This window comes from Platichthys flesus, chromosome 4 (genome assembly GCF_949316205.1).
Source record: "Platichthys flesus chromosome 4, fPlaFle2.1, whole genome shotgun sequence".
Classification (NCBI taxonomy): domain Eukaryota; kingdom Metazoa; phylum Chordata; class Actinopteri; order Pleuronectiformes; family Pleuronectidae; genus Platichthys; species Platichthys flesus.
Window position 1 is genome coordinate 23573708 of NC_084948.1, and position 18325 is coordinate 23592032.

Below are 18325 nucleotides of genomic sequence, written 5' to 3' on the forward strand. Positions count from 1 at the left end.
CCGTGCACATGTGCAGGGGGACCACAGGCTGCGAGAACAGAAGGCCTGGCAGCCCTTGTCCCAGCGAGCCTCTCGGTCTATCATCCCTCTCCCATCCGCCTCCTTTCAAAAGGAGCAAAGAGGCAAAGGGGATATTTGTCTCTGTTTATGAAAGGTCACACAAACGTGCTCATCTGGAGCCGGAATAAAACGATGTGACCTTGTGACGCTGAAGGCACAGACACCTGCAGCCTGACTTCACCGTGTCGGTAATTCAAACCCGCTTTTTTCTTGCATCATCAAATTGGTTAATCCCGGGCCTGGTCGGGCTGGGACCCTCAAGGAAGTGTGTTTCTGTCTGCAGGGAGGCCGGAGCATCCCCAGGCAGGCTGATGTTCTGCTCTCACCTGCTCCGATCCACGTGTCACCGCTCCGCAGGGAGGTGAGGAGGTGTAATCGGATCACGAGGGGGGGACACAGCAATGTGGGATAGGGGCGACCGGTAAAAGATAAGAAGCCCACATGGACACGGACACGGGACAAAAAAGAAACAAAGGGACAGGAAGAGTGAGGGAGCGCTAACCCCACAGAGTCAGAGATGTTAGAGGAAGGACCAAACAGCTGGATCCAGCTGCTGAGTCGAAGCCGTGTCACAGCTGCCAGAGGCCGACTGTCCCTCTGGAGACTCAACTGTTTTCTTTCCCTCCCCCGCCCTCCTCTCACTCTACACTCACACTCCTTCAGAGAAACTTGGGACGTCTGCCTCACCTGCAGCAGACGGAGCGAGCAGACAGAGCGTAATGAAATTTCTTGGTCCTGCGGGAGAGATACATAAGCCCATCTTCCCCTCTCTGCCAGATGTGGGCAGGAACCCCCCCCCCCCAGCAGGACTTCGCAGTCAACAATCTGTGTGGCTGCATCACCGCCTGCACTGACCTTTTAACGGTCACCCTGAAGTCATGTAAACACGGCTCGCTTTACCTCGGCACTCGCAAAGCAGACTGCAACCAATAAAGAAGCCTTACGACATGTTTGAGCAGGTGAAAGTTTCAGGACATATGCTGAATTTACTGTTTAATGGTGTATTTGAATGATAAATAAGTACAAGAAAGCTTTTTAATATTCCAAAGCAATCTACTATTTAACACTAAAAAACTTCTGCTGCTGCTGCTGGAGGATATTTTGCACATGGATTTGCTGCTTTCCTCTACTTTATAATATTTCAAATTGAATATGTTTTGTATTTGGTCTTGTATGTCTAATATTGTGGCAATTTGTTCAACTTTCTGCTGCAGCCGTAGAAGAAAATCAAGCTGTAACATTTTCACACCGCAAATGCAGCGTTTGCTGTTCAAACTCACAGATTTGATTTTCTCCTGAATGACATTTCCTCCTGGTCTCTTTATTCAGCCTTGTGTTATTAACATTTCCACCACAACGTTCTCCTCTTCTTTCTCCTGTTGGAAGGAGCAAGGCTGTGGATTTGCTGATGGACGGCCGAGCACAATAAAATGCGCTCAGCTGTCTCAAGCGAAGCAACTTTGACCTGAACACCCACACTCCATCCAGATGTACATCGGTGTTTATGTTCGCTCCACTGCCCCTGCTAGGCCCAGGAGTAAGTGTTCAAGGAAGTATTACATTTGCGAACACATTAAGTAGCACATCCAGTTTCCTGCAATTTTACCATTCTCTGAAAATACTGTTGCACCGCAGAGCCACACAGCAAAGCTTGGTAGTTAGCGAAGGGAAAGAGAAACAGAGGAGACCCAAAGCAAAGTTGCCTCCAGCTAAACCAACGTCACAGGGAGACGGGCAAGTCTGCTATTAAAACAGACAAGTGAACATTTTGTTTTTACACACACCATCCCAAGAAAAATGTCTGGTAAGAATTGACTGTACCAAAATACCAGGATGAAAGGGGCAATTCTCGTTTTTTAAATCTCCATTTGGTCTCACTTATCTGCAAAAAGTCGTCTTTGGATAATCTGGAAAGCCAGCAACACCAGGACATTGTCAGAGCTCAGGACAGAGAAAACAAGTGGCCATGTAGAATAGAGAACCGGAGCCGGCAGGTGTCGTCTTCGGTCACAAAAACCACAGAACTCTACACGATTGTTTTGAAGAAATCTCGTGTGGGCGAAAGTCAAAATGAGCTATTTTTACGCACCACACTGGGAACATAAGGTTGAAATTTAAGAGTAGCGGCTGCGACTCCTTTTGTGGAGGAGAAGAGAGATGCAAAACATAAATATTAAATTTCTTCCAAGAGTGGCCTTTTTTTTGTTTAAATAAACCAGAAGACAACAACAAACTAACTTCTGCTTCAAATCCCACGTGCCATATACTTCGCCAACTTACTGTGAGTGGGTAACTTTCTGTTTTAAATACAAAGGGATGAATCTGTTCTTCGGGGAATGTAAAAAAAAAAAAAAACTAGGTGTTCCTGCAAACATAAAATAATAAAAGGCACAGATTGCAGAAACGCAGGGTATATTTAAAAAATGCAGGATTTCCTTAAATCCCCCATCGGTACAGCCAGAGTTTTTCTAATCTGGTAACACATCAGGCTCAAGGATGCAATGGTAATGGAATCAGAGTTATTAGCACCTGCCTGGCGGTTACCAGTAGGTGGTCACTACACTACAAAAAGACTCTGGAAACTCGGCTGTGAAAGTAACACATCTTTCAATCATTCATACTTTCTCTCTCAGGCAATTATCAGTATTCTCTTCCCCCCCATGTAGACCGGTTGCTTTTAAGTTGGAGGGGGGAGGGGATTCGGAGTAGCACTTCAGTGAGGTACTACTTTCAACTAGGCTGCCTTTAAAAAAGTTCCGTGAAATAATGAACCGCGTTGCAGTTGTATATGTGCCGTATGTTACCCTGCTGGAAAAGAATGCATCTGTAGTTATCTAAACTAAAGACCAGCAGGCTCGTAGCATTGTTGCTCACAGGAGGCGTAAGAAGCTGGCAAGAATATCACCAGGATAATCTCCTGAAATGATCCAGAGAGGCTCCACGTGAGAACGCTGATGTTTCAGTTGTTCTCAGGATTTTTTCCTGCAAGCCCCAAAGGAAACACTCCTGGGATTGTCCGAGGGAGCCGATGAGAGAATACAGGAGGAAAATCGAGAAGTGAGGATGCTGATAACAGTTCTAACGTTCAAAAGAATATATAAAATGAAAATAAAAGTATTTCAAGATAAAAAGAAGGAGCCATTACAGGCCGAACCTCCAACAGAGACCGACTGGACAAATATTGTAACTGATATTCAACATATGGAGAGAATTACTTTTTCGCTGAATCTACGGTTTGATACATTTTTGTGGTATTGGGAAAAATGGATTGTGTTTGTGACCTCACAGGATCATCACTGATCTTCTACTGTGTAAAATGACATTTACTTCCATCAGTGTACCAACAGTTTATAACGTATAAGTGACCAACTTTCTGTTCCCTGTATGTATGTATGTATGTTTCAATGTATCTTTGCTTCTTTAAAAATAAAGTATAAAAAAAAAAAAAAAAAGGAGCCATAAACCCAGAAGACGCCAAAGAAGGAAGAAACGATTCAAGAGCTTTTTGCAATAAGGGCCGACTGCAGGAGCTTTATCCAGTCTCCACACGTTCGCCTGAACATTTTGGAGATTTCGATTTGTGAGGGAGGAGGCACTCTGGGTGGCAAAGAAACAGATAAATGCAAAAATCTGAGTTACGGCTTGGAGAAAGAAAAATATCTGAATGTTTTGCTCCTTCACTCGCAGCTATCAGGGTTGGTCTCGGGTTGCTGCGGCGATGACAAGCTGCCCATTTTGTCAAGAACAAGGAGTTGGGAGAGGCAGGATTGAAAAATTAGGCCTGGCCCTGTCCTCACAGCCGCTTAATGAGAAATGAAGGGAAATCAGATAAGAACTTGGAGAGGGAAAGACCAACAGACAGACAAGGAAGCCCCCCTGCTAATGTCACCTCCGCCACTCATGCCAGCGCTTGTCAGGGCTCATTTCCCCCTCAGCTGCCGGGAGACCCCCTCTCGCCTTTCTGCTGGAGCCAGAGCGACCCCCCAAAACAGACAGAGGGACAATTCTTAGCTGAGAGGCACTCCAAGCCAACCGGAAAAAAAAACACAACGCTACGAGGTGCAAATTATTCCCCAATGTGGGATTCGGACATAACCAACAGGAAAATAAATATTAATTCATAAGTGGAATAACACAGAGAGAGATGAAATGACGAATAACTCTCAAAGCCAAGACAACCAGGATTTGTTTTATAGAATTTGGAAATGTGAGGGCTGGCTGATGGGTCTCATTATCCCTAATGACATGTAATATTACTCTTCATCCTCCGTGTCAGGAAATCAAAAGCCTCTGAGCCTAATGACCGAATTAAATGAGCTTGAAGTAATTTTTTTGTTTTTTGTTTTTTGGTCTTTTTGTTCTGGGCAAACCTCACACATTACACCCAGCAGCAGAACACAATGAAACAGATCCTCTAGGTTGAAGCACACTCCCAAACCACAGTGAAATGGAGCAAATAAAATGGTGCGAGCAAATATATTTGACTGCTGCACAATCCAGACAACTTGTAAAGTTGGACACAGTTTGAAAACTAATAATGGCGACTAGAATTACTAATGGCTCATGAAACGCATTCCACAACGGAGCTTGTGGTTCTTCAAATGTTGTTTCTCATGTCGTATTTGATTTCCCCTCTCAGGGATGACCTATTTACTTTAGCAGTAGATCATACATATCGGATTACAAAACTGATTGGTGTTAATATGCTTAAGACCTTATTTTTAGTTATCTTCCCCCCCCCCACATCTAAATATAATGTCAACCATAAACCAAATGATGTCGAGCGGAAAGTGACAAAATATCGCCGGCGCAGCGCCGAGGAGCCAGACTACGTTAGAATAATCACAACCCGCTGCGCTGGCGTCCTGCTGAGGAGAGAGAAATATAAAAAATCAAGACACTTCAAATGTTTGAATTAATGATCACAGTACACATATTGTAACGGCTTCTTGGACACCATCGGATACGGTGGGGGGGGGGGGGGGGGGGGGATTGGAAATTTCATCCAGAGAGAGTGGAAGAAAAAAACAAAAAGGCAGACATGAGACGTCTTGCTGAGATGTTTGGATGTAGCTCTGGCACCCTGAGTGAGAGCAGTCTGTTCTCACATGGCCGGCCAAACACCCGTCTGCAGCATCCAGGCAGACCGAGGAGAGGATGAAGAGGAGGGAGAGTCTCCTCCTCATCCTCTCGGGCCCTGCGAGGCCATTGATCAAGCATGTCCTGCTCAGGTGTTGATTGAAAGCAGGTAGTAAAGCTGCTGGGGGGGGGGGAAACAAAAGTCTGACCATCTCCAGTTCAAAAGAAAAACAAAAATGAGGGCTCACAGATATTTTCACAGAACATGAACTTCAGCCCACATTGGAAAGAGTGATGGTCGCAGCTTTGCAGTTTTCCAAAACACACATTTTTTAATTCTTCTCTGGTTCACTTTCCAAATTCCAGAATCAGCTTCGGTGCATTTCCCCCCCTATTTTTTCCCCCTTATCCTTGTGGTCCCTGTGATTTATAATTAGGGGACCTCCCATAAGAAGCTCTCGTAGCTTCTTTTTCTGCAATCGAGCCAAGAGTCTCGGTGTAAACCTACGTCTGCCTCCAACCCCTCCCTCTCCCAAGGCCAAACCCCCGGCCAAGATCCTGTCTGCCGGGCCCTCTGTGTGAAAAGCACTCCTTGATCCATGCAACACTACTGCAGACGCTTGTGGAATAGAGCCTGCATGGATCTCTGTGCTGGCCAGAAGAATGAAAAAGCCTCTCTGACTCGTATGTTGTGATTTGGCACTTTGCAAATAACACTGAAGTGAACTGAAAAGAAATTACTTAATGACTTAACTGATGTCTCCTTAATGCGACGGCCAAAAGAAACGACTCGACAAAACAATAGGTTTTAATGAAAAAGGCCCGCAGTCACAGCGGGTGCTGTAATTTGCCTGAACTTTAATTCATCCTTGTCGTCTGTGGCCATTTTTTCTCACGCTCAACTGGTCTAATTAAGGTGCCTTTTGAGAGTGAAGTGACATCTCTTTCTTTGGATAAAGCCCCCGAATTTGTCTCTGCGGTCGAATATGTGAAAAAGGCCTTTGTGCCTCGGCTGATGGAGGACTTTGCATTGCCTCTGTAACCCTGGGAACCTTTGGAGAGGTGAAAGGCAGGACAGCCAGCGAGGGGATCATCTTGGCCTCAAAACACAGGTAAATCTCCACTAAAGCCGTCCAATTTAAATAACCTCACCGTTTAAATTACTCGTCATAGAGGAATGAAAGGAAGCGGCAAAGTCTGACAAATTCCTCGGCTATTTATCAAATAAATTTCCATTTATTATGCTCTTCACAATGGCCCCTGAGCCGAGCTCAAACTCTCGCATGAATTCGGTGTCAAAGTGTGGGAGTGTGTTTACGAAACCGACCCATGAATGAAATAAATGGGAAAGAAAAAAGGTCTTACCTCGAGAATGCAGGTCCCTGGAAGTGTGCTTTCCTTGATGGAGACATTGTAGAAGTTCCTCTCAAAAACAGGCTCGTTGTCATTTATATCCTGAAGCACAATGTTGACCACAGCCGTGGAGGACAGGGGCGGCTTCCCTCTGTCACTTGCTACCACAGTTATACTGGGATTGGGGTTCTTTTCATAATCCAGCTGGGAGAGAGTGGTGATAATCCCTGTAACGGGGTCTATACTGAACCAGTTGGAATAGGCACCTCGGCCTTGCAGGATGCTGTAGCTAATGTCCCCATTGGGCCCCTGGTCTTTGTCTCTGGCCGTCACCTGTAAGACAAAGCTCCCCGGAAACACCACCTCGGGGATGACCTGTCTGTACACCGGCTGGTCGAACAGAGGCGGGTTGTCGTTGACGTCGGTCACCTGGATGACGAAGGAGGACTCGGCCCGGAGAGGAGGCGTGCCCGAGTCCGTCGCCATCACCCTCAGGTCATAGGTGTCCCTCTCCTCTCGGTCCAGAATCTTGTCCACACAAATCAGGTAGATGATGCTATCCTTCGTGGTCAGGGCAAACTTTCCGTCTCCCCCCTCCAGCGACACATTGACGTTGGCGTACTCTCCATAGTCCGGGTCGGTGACGGAGATCCTGGCGACGTACTGGCCCGGTTGTGCTCCTTCTGAGATTCTGGGAGACCCGTCCTCGCTGAGAAAGATGATGGTCATGGTGGGCTGGTTGTCATTGTAGTCTCTGACGTGGATGGTGACGAATGCGTTGGTCACCTCCGGATGGGTTGAGTTGTCCTGCGCCTGGACCACCAGCTCGTGGACTCGCCGCATCTCAAAGTCCAGCGGTTTGTTGAGCATGATGACACCGGTGCGAGGGTCGACGACAAAGTAGCGGTCGGGGTCGCTTTGTCTCCGGTTGATTTCGTACAGCACCATCCCGTTGTCCCCTTCATCAGCGTCTGTGGCGAACACCTGCAGGATGTTGCTTCCTATTTGGAGGTTCTCAGATATTATAGCAAGGTAGCGGCTCTGGTTAAAAACAGGAGCGTTGTCGTTAATGTCTTGTACAGTAATATCTAATGTCATCTGATCCGTCCTTTTAGGGGAGCCACCATCAAACGCCTCCAGGGATAGAGTGTAGGTGGATCTTTTCTCTCTGTCTAGAACGGCGTTGACCACCAGGTCCAGATAGAGAACCTCATTGCTGCCCCTCCTGGTCTCCAAGGTGAAGGCCTGGCCAACATTTCCGTCTTTAATAAGGTAACCCTGTGTCGTCAACTGGTCTTTATCAGCATCTACGGCGGGCTCAAGAGAAAACCTCGTCCCAATGGCCGTCTGCTCAGGGATTTTGAACGTTGTCCGTCTTCTTGAGAAAGTTGGAGCGTGGTCGTTTATGTCATTCACCTTGATGGTCACCTCCACGGTCACGCCTGTCATGGTGACGGCAATAAAGTTGTACCGGTCCCTGAGTTCCCTGTCAAGAACTTTGGCGGTCTTAATAATGCCGGTGCTCTCGTCTATGTCCAAATCACTGCCCACGCCTGTTCCCTCGTGGTCTGAGATGAAGAACAGGGAGGCTGTGATGCCAGGAGGAAGGCCGGCGCTGATGTCCCCGACGATTGTGCCCGCTGGTTGCTCCTCGTCCAGCTGTAGCTCAAGGGTCCCGAGGACCACGGATGAATGGACTGTTACGAGCTCCAGGGCCACGTACACCATGAGCACCATCCACCTATTCCACCAACCCTCACGATGTGAAGGGTCCATAATAGACTTCCCAAAACCCTTGGCAGCTGTCTTCATTTTGCCTCCGCCTTTTTAAACCTGGAAACACACAGAAGAGGAAAAAGCTGAGCAATGTCAAAACCTGACAAAAGCAGACATTTTTTAAAAGGTGTATTATTTCTGTGTACAGGTTAAGTTAGTTTAAGAAAAATAAGTCTATGCCCCTGAATACTTTACCATATGTTTTATGGGCTCTCCTCCCAACCGCAGAACATACAATAGGCCCAGCGTATGACTTTTTTCCTACACTTCTTAGTTCACCTAATAAGTCAACACCTTGTTCCTGCTACATACCAGAAAGCTCTCCTTTGCTAAAGAAACATCAAAACCACAGGCTGCAGCGTTCCGCCCCAGACAGGGAGCCTTTGACGGATGAGATTCGATTCCAATTATAAAGGTGCAGGAATCTCTTTTGTCAGCCTACCCGGTGCGCTCACCGTGGCAGTGCACTCTGATGAAAGTCTGGGAGGCGGAGTCCTGGATTTAATATTGATGTGCTGCCACCACATTTAGCTCTGATGGAATGAGCAGCTTTCAAACACTTCTCCAGGAACCATTTAAAATTTTTAACCATCCCCAAGAAAACACTTCTATTTGCCAGAACTGGTGAGAATTAAGAGTTGCGAGTGTTAAATCAAATCCAAATATTGATATTTAATAGGAGCGAGGGTGTTAGAATTCCTTGCACAAACAATAGGAACCCTCTGGCAACGGAGAGACACCACTGCAGAGGGAGAGACACTGCGGAGCAATGTGGAACTTGTTCAACAACACTGTCACCATCTGCAGAAGAATCCAAAACCACCAAGTGTCTGGCACACATCAAATGATTGTGTCGTTTTCATTCGGTGAAGGATTCAAATTGTCTGTGGTTCCAGTCTAGTGTTTTAATGTGATTCATTACTACTTTGAGTTTGTTATTAACTTTAATTCAGAGCAAATACAGAAGCACATTGTACTGTTAAAAAGTTTTTTTTGTAGTTAGAGCCCTGCGATGCTCCCCCCAGTGGTTGAACCGATACCTGCACAAGAACGTTCACATCCACAAAACATATGTGTGTATCAGTGCGGAGGTAAGTGTGCTCGTACTCTAAATGCCTCCCATGTGCCGCTGAGCGCAGTGCGGCGATCCGTCTGGGCCGTGGCGGTGACAGTGTGTTTGAGTGACGGAGCTGTGCTGCGCTTGTTGAAGGGCTCCACGCAGTCTACCTCTCTCCCCGTTTCTGGCTTTGCCGCGTTTGTAATTGAGGTCTGCTGGACGCGGGCCATCGGCTCACAGGACTCCAGAGCTCATTTCAGTCTGCGCAACGCCGAGAGCTCCTGACTTTAAATCTCATAAATTGCTTTGAATTCAGCTCGGTGTGTGTGAAACTCTCTGGAGCATTGCTAGTTTTGAATTAGGTGTTGTTAACATATCTTCAAATCCTGGTTCATTCTTCAACAGTTAGGGGAGAAACAAAATAAACCCTGGATCAATTTGCTGAATTCCTGCCCGAGTCGTATTACTTCCACAGAGGCCCTAATAATCGCAAACGACAGCCTCATAAAGCCAGGCACTACAAAGTCACCCTTGCATGCCATATGTTGTGTTGCTCTGTGAGTGCTGCAGTTCACTAACACATATAAGCACATCATTGACAGCCTGAAAACATCCTCGCCTCAGTATTTAAATCTTTTTTTTCTGCTAAACTGGGGGGGGTGCACTTTCACGAAGCTGAGAAGAATCACTTTCAAGGCCAGAACCTGAGTCCAAATGCCACAACTGAAATAATGCATTCTCTGGTTGAGCTGCAGCGGAGGACCTCTGCACAGCCGCAGAGAACTAATGGATGTAGCAGACGCACTCGGCGAGGCTAATTGCACAATATCAGGTTGAGAGGGAACATATGGTTTTTAAAAAGGATTTCGGCTGGAAGTTTAAAGAGAAGTTTATGCACTTTCAAAAGCTAAGGCGCTCGCTAAATATATAACAAACACTGCGAGGCTACACTCTGGGATCTATCAGCGAGAGTCTCATGTCTGCGAGTTAGAGGCCGGTAAGTAGTTGGGATATAAAAGGCAACAACCCATTCGTGCATTTGGGGCTTCGGGGAAAGCAATGTGGGGGGAAAAAAACAGTTCAGAATAGCCGCTGATGGTTGAAAGCTGTTGTATTTAGTAAGCCAATTCCATTGTGGCTTGGATTCAGATGTTTTCCTTGCATCATTGTCCTAGATCATGGCGAGTCCCTCCCACTGGTAGTTAAACACTGGTGGAGAGTTTTGCTAGGATGATGTAAGTGCTGAAGGATTAACCCCCGTGTGCTTTTCCACGAGGGCAGTCCTGTATCTTTTATTTGAAGTTCAAATGCATCCTTGAGGTTCCCCCCCCAACCCCCCCCCCCACCCCCCCCTCCTTGTCACACCAGAAACACACGTGTACAACACCTCAAGTGCGCCTCATTGTTTGCAGCAGCCGTGGCTTGACCCACTTTCTTTTCGAATCCTCTGAACCAAGTCAACCGACCAAATCCAAGGTTTGAAGGATTTACATGCAGAATGAAACCTCTGTGTGAATACAATGGATATCATTCTGGGCACTTTGCTAGTAGCATGACTGGAATCAGTGGAGAAATCCATGGCAGCAGTGAGAGCTGGGAACATCGCGGGCACATTTCTACCTCCCCGCTGTGGTCTCCATCATGTTTGGCAATATGTGCCGTAACCACTTTTCATAATCGCTGAGAATATGTTTGCTTTTTTGTGTGTTTTTTTCCCTGTGGAAGTAATATTTGTCTCTCTTTTACATTATGAAGACGAGCTGGCCTTTGGTTTAGAAAAAAAAAAAACACAATAGACAATACATCTGAATAAACACTGCTGCCTCCAACTGTGAGCCAAAACCCATGTTACAAAACCTCCACTGAAATGCTAATATAGTTTTTAAAGAGTGCAGAGTAAGAGAAACTGTTTAACATCACAATTAATAAAGTTGATTTGCTATTCATACCACAGGCCAAGTCATGCCATATCAAGGGAAATGGCTGCATATTAAATACCTTATCTTGAGCTAATATCTTAAACAACAATAACAGCAATGTTTGAGAAAGTTGAATGCCGATTTAATGTGGTGCTAACCAGAGAATCTACACAAGTTGGTTAAATCATCACAAACCTGACCCCAAATGTTGTAAATCAGCTTTAATTAACGCAACCAACACATTCTCACCCCCCAACAGACCAAGGGGGACGGCTGTAGTGACAGACGACGTAAAAACCAGCTTCCAATTCCACGTCATGATTCCAGTTAACTCAAAGAAAACTTCTGCGGTTTCAAAAACATGCCAGGCTGCCTGAGGCTCAGTGGAGCCATAATGGAAACCACAGACAAAACTGCAGATCGACTGGACATGAGGATGACAGGCTTAGCACAAAGCAAAACGAAAAAAGGCTCTGAATGTTTGCCAGACTATTGCCTCTCACTAGTGCCACGTTTCTGTGCTCTGCATTAGTCTTTGAAACTGTGGTCCCAGGGCATGTGCGAGGGCCAGGAAAAGCCATCACAGGCCTCAGATACGCACGCGATCCCCGGCCATAACAAACACGATATTGGGAAAACACACTGGCTACTTTTTCAGGGCGAGCTCGGGGCTGCCGAGGATCTGCGACAAGAGGGATGATCTCTTTCCCACAACAAGAACAGCATGGGTTAGTCCAGCTGTTTGAGTAAGATGTTCCAGATAAAAAGAAATACACCTTAGGTCTTTGAAGATGACACCATCTGATATTGCGTTTGCAGTACAAGCGGTTGCATCATGAAAAACACATGTGCACGGAGTTACAGTAGCAGGGGTGCAAGGAGTGTTTGCACAACATTACTAGAGCGGAGGTCAAAGTTCACCAAATACTATTGTACTAAAAGTTGAATGCAGGACAGGGAGTGATTGGGATTATTAAAAAAGCTTTTAAGGGTGTCCACAAGAGTTTGTCTCGGTTAATGATGACAATACAAAAAGATGAATAAAGCTGCATACAGGACGATTACAGAAATGCAAGGCAACAAAAAAACTATTTTCTTGTGCTGGTGCTAGTGTGGCTGTCCTGGGAAAAACATATCTTGTGTTGCTCATGCCTTTTTAGGAGTCGGGAACACGAGCTTCATCAACAGCATATGCAGGCTACAAAGACAGGACCAGCGAAATGATTACTTCATGCACTGCGCCGAGGGTTTATGACATAATCCTTGGATTCTCATAAAAGCTGGGGTGGCCCGAATTTGAGTTTTCATCCATCAGTGCAGCATTTTTTTGTTTGGTTGTTTTCTCTCTGTGAATTTCACATCTTAACTCAACCCAGAGAGTGGAAAAAAGAATGAGTGAGAATAATCCTTGAAAGCTGAGAGGCTTCAACAGAGAAAGTGGCAACCATTGTTGAAATTGCCCTGAGAAGAAGCGAGTGCAGACATGGATATGAGGGATTTAAGGATGGATAACTGGATGGATCGAGGGCACAAACACTTTTAAGCTCGTAAAGGATGATCTTCTCCATTTGCCTCATGTCGCTGTAATAACGAGTATTAGAGTCCAGAGCAACAATGTGAATGAACATCATCTAACTTGAAGTTGCACAAGAGCAGTTCCCCTCAAGCTGACGACTGGTGGGAGAGAGAGAGAGAGAGAGAATGAAAGGAGGAGCCTGCCCCCGTGTTGTGTCTAAAGAAAAAGTCAGAGAGAGAGAGAGAGGCGGCGTAATTACGCAGCGGCACCATGGCAACCATCACATTCACAACCAGAAGTGCGCAGTGACGGAACCCGGGGGCGACTTAATTAATTGATTAATTAATTAATTGAGGGAAAGGAAGACCTATTCACGGTCAGCGAGCAGCATCGTTAAGTGCGCGACGTGCGGGTGATCGTTCGGTCTGTGCGAGTGTGACGAGGCAGACACAGACAGAAAGGCGCAGCGGCGGCGGCACCACAATACAATAACTCCCGAAGATGACCAATTGGAGAGGAATGTCTCAGAGGGGCTTAAAAGAAGGGACACATGACACATACGGTTAGAATATTTGACTGCTGCGTAAAGTCCGTGCGTAAAGCAGGAACGGTGCGTGTGCGTAATGAACATAGTATGTCTTACACGAGTATTTAACTGCACAAACCGGTGATATCCTTACGGAGAGTTTAGCGTGTTAAGGCATTAAAGGTGACAGCTGTGCACTGACATTAACCGGAGGCACTGAGTCATGTAGAAACTGGACTGCCGTGCGTCCGTTTGGTTCTGTGGCTGAACTCCGCAAGACTTTTAAACGGCTGAATAAGTAATTTGCAAAGTTGCACCATTCAATGAATCTGCCTGTGCACGAAAGGAAAAAAGAGCCTGGTGTGAGTTGCACACGCACTGCAACGTATCTGCTGCAGACCCTGGATCGGAGGGAGTTGTAACAGGATAAACTGCAGTGATGAACATTGGTTCTGTGCGGAGTGAGGAGACGTGCGTCCTGCTGTGATAGATACTCACATTCATCTGTGTTGCACAGGACAAACCAGGCTCTCCTCAGTATTCCCCCGTGAAGCCCAACGTGGAAGTTACATCCATGTCCAGGTTGGTTCCTTTTAAAAGAAGAAGCTGGTGTCCTTCGCCGGTGTCTGTAGAGATTACTCCGGTGGGACCCAATTAGTTTCCTTCCGATTGAGTTCTCTCTCCAGGCGAAGCGATTAGAAGTTTAAAAAGCACAAACTTGTAAAAACTTTTCCTCTTCTTCTTTTTCCTCCTCTTCTTCTTCTTCTTCTTCTTCTTCTAGCTATCGGCTCATCGCACAGTTGTGTCTGTCTGCTCGGAGACGCACCGTCGCGTGCTGCTGAAACCAAACAGAGTGAGGAGGCCGAGCGGAGCTGGACGTCCCTCCTTCTCCAAATCTAATTTATTCAACACGTGACGGAGTTCAACCTCCTCTCTCCTCTCACACCGCTGCTGCTGCTCCTGATGCTGCTGCTTCTGCTGCGGCCACCAGGAGACACGCACTCTGCACAGACCCAGCTCATGCACGGTACTGCTGAACTCTGGTGCCACCATCCTACACGAGAGGGAAGTGTAGATCAGCTGCAGTATTTAACATGCACTGGTTTCACTTGAATTATCATAGGGCTGAATGTTTTTGAAAACCAACAATAATCTATTTATATTTATAAATATAATCTATATATCTCAAGATATATATCTATCTTGATCAATCTATCTATCTATCTAGCCATCTATCTATCTATCTATCTATCTCTCTATCTACTCTCTATCTATCTATCTATCTATCTATCTATCTATCTATCTATCTATCTACTCTATTCTCTATCTATCTATCTATCTATCTATCTATCTATCTATCTATCTATCTATCTATCTATCTATCTATCTATCTATCTATCTATCTATCTATCTATCTAGCTATCTATCTAGCCATCTATCTATCTATCTATCTATCTATCTATCTACTCTCTAAGTATCTATCTATCTCTCTATCTATCTATCTACTCTCTATCCAGCTATATATCTATCTATCTTGATCTATCTATCTATCTATCTATCTATCTATCTATCTATCTATCTATCTATCTATCTATCCATCCATCTATCTATCTATCTATCTATCTATCTATCTTGATCTATCTATCTATCTATCTATCTATCTATCTATCTATCTATCTATCTATCTATCTATCTATCTATCTATCTATCTATCTATCTATCTATCTATCTATCCATCTATCTATCTATCTATCTATCTATCTTGATCTATCTATCTATCTATCTATCTATCTATCTATCTATCTATCTATCTATCTACTCTCTATCTATCTATCTATCTATCTATCTATCTATCTATCTATCTATCTATCTATCTATCTATCTATCTATCTATCTATCTATCTATCTATCTATCTATCTATCTATCTATCTATCTATCCATCAATCAATCTATCTTGTATCAATCTATCTATCTATCTATCTATCTATCTATCTATCTATCTATCTATCTATCGATCTAACAAATTAAAATGATTTTGTTACAATTGAGCTTCTCCAATAAAAAACCTGCAGAGCACGTCCTTCCCTCACAGTGAGAATAAAGAAGCTTTCAGTGATTTCCAGTGCAGATGAATTAACCTCAGTGGTGTTAGTTAACATTTTGAATATAAATATATATTTGACATCAACTCTACTCTACTTATATCTCTCGGGGGCCACAGGCTCACATTATGTCCGCCTACACCCAAAACATCAGCCTCACCAGCAAGCCCAGCTATCACACAGACCGTGTTTGCCTTCAGATGTTCGGGAGACAAGAAACCATCTGAGGTGATTTGTCATCGGGACAATCGCCCCAAACTGTTCCCTCACATTTTGTTACTCTTTAAAGAAGCATAAATCCTCCATTCAGGTCCCGATGGTGCTGGAGCTGTGACCCTGATTCAAGTCCTTGTCTGTCCCTTTAAGTTGTGAAAGTTATAAAACCATTTTCAATTTAGTTTAAGAACAAAGAGCAAATAACCAAACAAAGAGACTGCAGAACAAATAAAGAGGATCTGCTTTGTTCATGTTTTTATTTATTTAAGTGTGGTGAATTCATGGAACTAGTCATTTTGCTTTCCAAGTTACCGTTACAGGATTTATTTTGTTAAATATAGAATTATGTTTTAATGAGAATTGCCACCCTGTGGTTGTGCCTCCTCCAACCAGTTCAGTTCCAGTCTACATCCATTTTTATCAGGATTAGTTTGAGTTTACTATAAGCTATATAGTGAATTTCTGTTAAGTATCATGGTTTTGACACTGTGTTACTGATATATTACGTTCATGAAGTCAGCGGGATCTTGACCTTTGACCATCGACCATCACAATCTACTCAGTAAGTGAACGGAATAATTCCCTCGAACTGTTGCTGGGATGTTCACTAAACCTCGACCTCTGACCACAAAAATCGGATCGGTTCGTCCGAGAGTCCGAGTTAACATTTTTGCTAAATTTGAAGAAATTTCCTTTAAGATCTTCTTGACATATTGTGTTCACAACATCACAGACGGACACCGGACCACCTGGAAACTAAATTCCCTTCGGCCCCTGGCTGTCACCTGCAGGGAGGCATACAAACAGAATGTGACAGAATCCTGTTAGACAAATACTGTCAGTGTGTAGCAGCCAGTTGGCAGAGTACTGACGTAGCTGTATCCTTCTGGCTGTGCTGAATCAGTGAAATCAAACTTTTTGGGGGGTAAAAGTTGATTGGTCAGTCCCCCCCCCCCCGCCACAGTTCAACATTTTCGCTGGCTAAACCTTTTTTTTACTCTACTCCGCGTAACCTAGATATGTCTCCACACTCTGTGAACGGTTGTATCATCAAGTGGAATGAGATCCAGCACTGGCAGCTACTCATTATTACTGTGACAGCAGAGCAGGCAAACACACACACACACACACACACTCACACACACACACATGCCACACACTCACAGACCTCACACCACACGGACACACAAAGTCAGATGACACTTTTTTTTTCCCCCACGTCGTCAGCATAGCCGACAGCTTTACTTCTACTGGGACAATCATACAGATCAAATGTAATATCTGAACCGTAAATGTTTTTATGCCTCTGGTGAAACTAGCAGACAGACATTATAGATTATAATTGCACTGTGCCTGGTGGTAATATAATCAATAAAACTAATTATAGAGTCCGTGGCAGAGACCCTCATCCACGCCATTAGCGAACGAGCAGCACATCACCTCCACCCGAACCCATCTTCCCCCTCCTCACCTGCCCCAGTACCTGTCTGACCTCCTCCACCCTTATAATCCATCCTGGATCCTACAATCCTCAGATCTAGGTCTGTTCACTATCCCCCAGAAAACCCACAGTGAGATCTCAAGAGTCCCATCTCTCAACTCTTTTTAAAAACTTTACAAAAAAAAGGTCTTTGACATAGTTCTAGCATTCCGGCTTATATCTTCTGTCCTTGGTTTGTTTGATTTGTTCTTTTTTCCCCACCTCTGTAGAGCAACCTTGATACCTGGAAACCCTCAGTTGTTATTATTATCGTGTTCTTCATGCACAACATAGCTGCGAGTGCAAAGTGTGTGACGGCAACTGAACAGAGTAGCATGAGACAGAAATGAGTCATCTAATGAAAGTCAGTGCACTAAGATGTAAAACAGGGTTGTATAGAAAACAGGAGTCGTGTCTTCGAGCAATAATCTGTCACCGTTTGTTATTCAGCAAAACAAATGATAAATAATCTGCCTTTATCAAGATGCATTTTATATTGAAACTTTTCTTTTCTTTTTAATTAAATTCTTTTAGCAAGTAAACACAGCTTTGTTGACAAGACAATGGATTGTCAAATATCCTGCTCAGAATCCCTTCACTTTTCCCCTGATGGTGATTAATGAAGAAAGATGGAAAAGATGCACCAAAGCTTCATTTAAAAATGTCAGACCTGATGCATTCGCTGACGGCAAAAGCAACAGCGAGCGACCGATCAACTGCATCGGAACATCAGAGGAGCACCTGTTGCTTATTGGCATCCGTCCTTTCGTCCGATAGAAAAGTACAACTTATTTATTTCTTTTACTCTTTACATCTTAAAACATAATTCACATTCATTTTACCCAAGTTGAACTTTCACTATTGCAATGAATTTTTCATGTTCTTATTTCATGCTTGACTCCGTCCATTAGCAGAGTCCAGGCTGCTCTCTGCCGGTTGAAAGCATCTTGACTCCTCCTGTGAATCCTAAATAAAAAAATAAATAAAAGAATTAAAAAAACAAGGTGCCGTTATGGTCGATAAATCTGCAATTCCACTTTGAGGTCGGACGCTCTCCACATCACATGGGCTGTGGTCTGGGTGATTTCTCTGTGATGGCTATTTTAGTAACATTTGACATGGATTAGCGGGGGAAACCACTCAGCTTGGCTCCTCCAGCCTTGCTGAACGTCCACGTTAGAAATAATAAACAGATCGAGTTTATTCGAGATTAAAGTTAAGTTTGTGACGAGCCAATTTG

The 18325-nt window shown here is 44.6% G+C and overlaps 1 protein-coding gene across 1 annotated transcript in view; it reads right to left on the reverse strand.

Moving 5' to 3' along the window:
• The window catches only part of LOC133952073 (protocadherin-16-like), an 80024-nt gene extending 65957 nt beyond the window's left edge, over positions 1-14067 (reverse strand). Inside the window, exons 1-2 of the mRNA XM_062386346.1 lie at positions 13785-14067; positions 6505-8325 (exon numbers count right to left, since the gene is read on the reverse strand). Of these exons, the coding sequence (XP_062242330.1) occupies positions 6505-8304 (1800 nt within the window). The 5' untranslated portion in view covers positions 8305-8325; positions 13785-14067. The remainder of the gene's footprint in view (positions 1-6504; positions 8326-13784) is intronic.
• Between the last annotated feature and the right edge of the window lie 4258 nt (positions 14068-18325).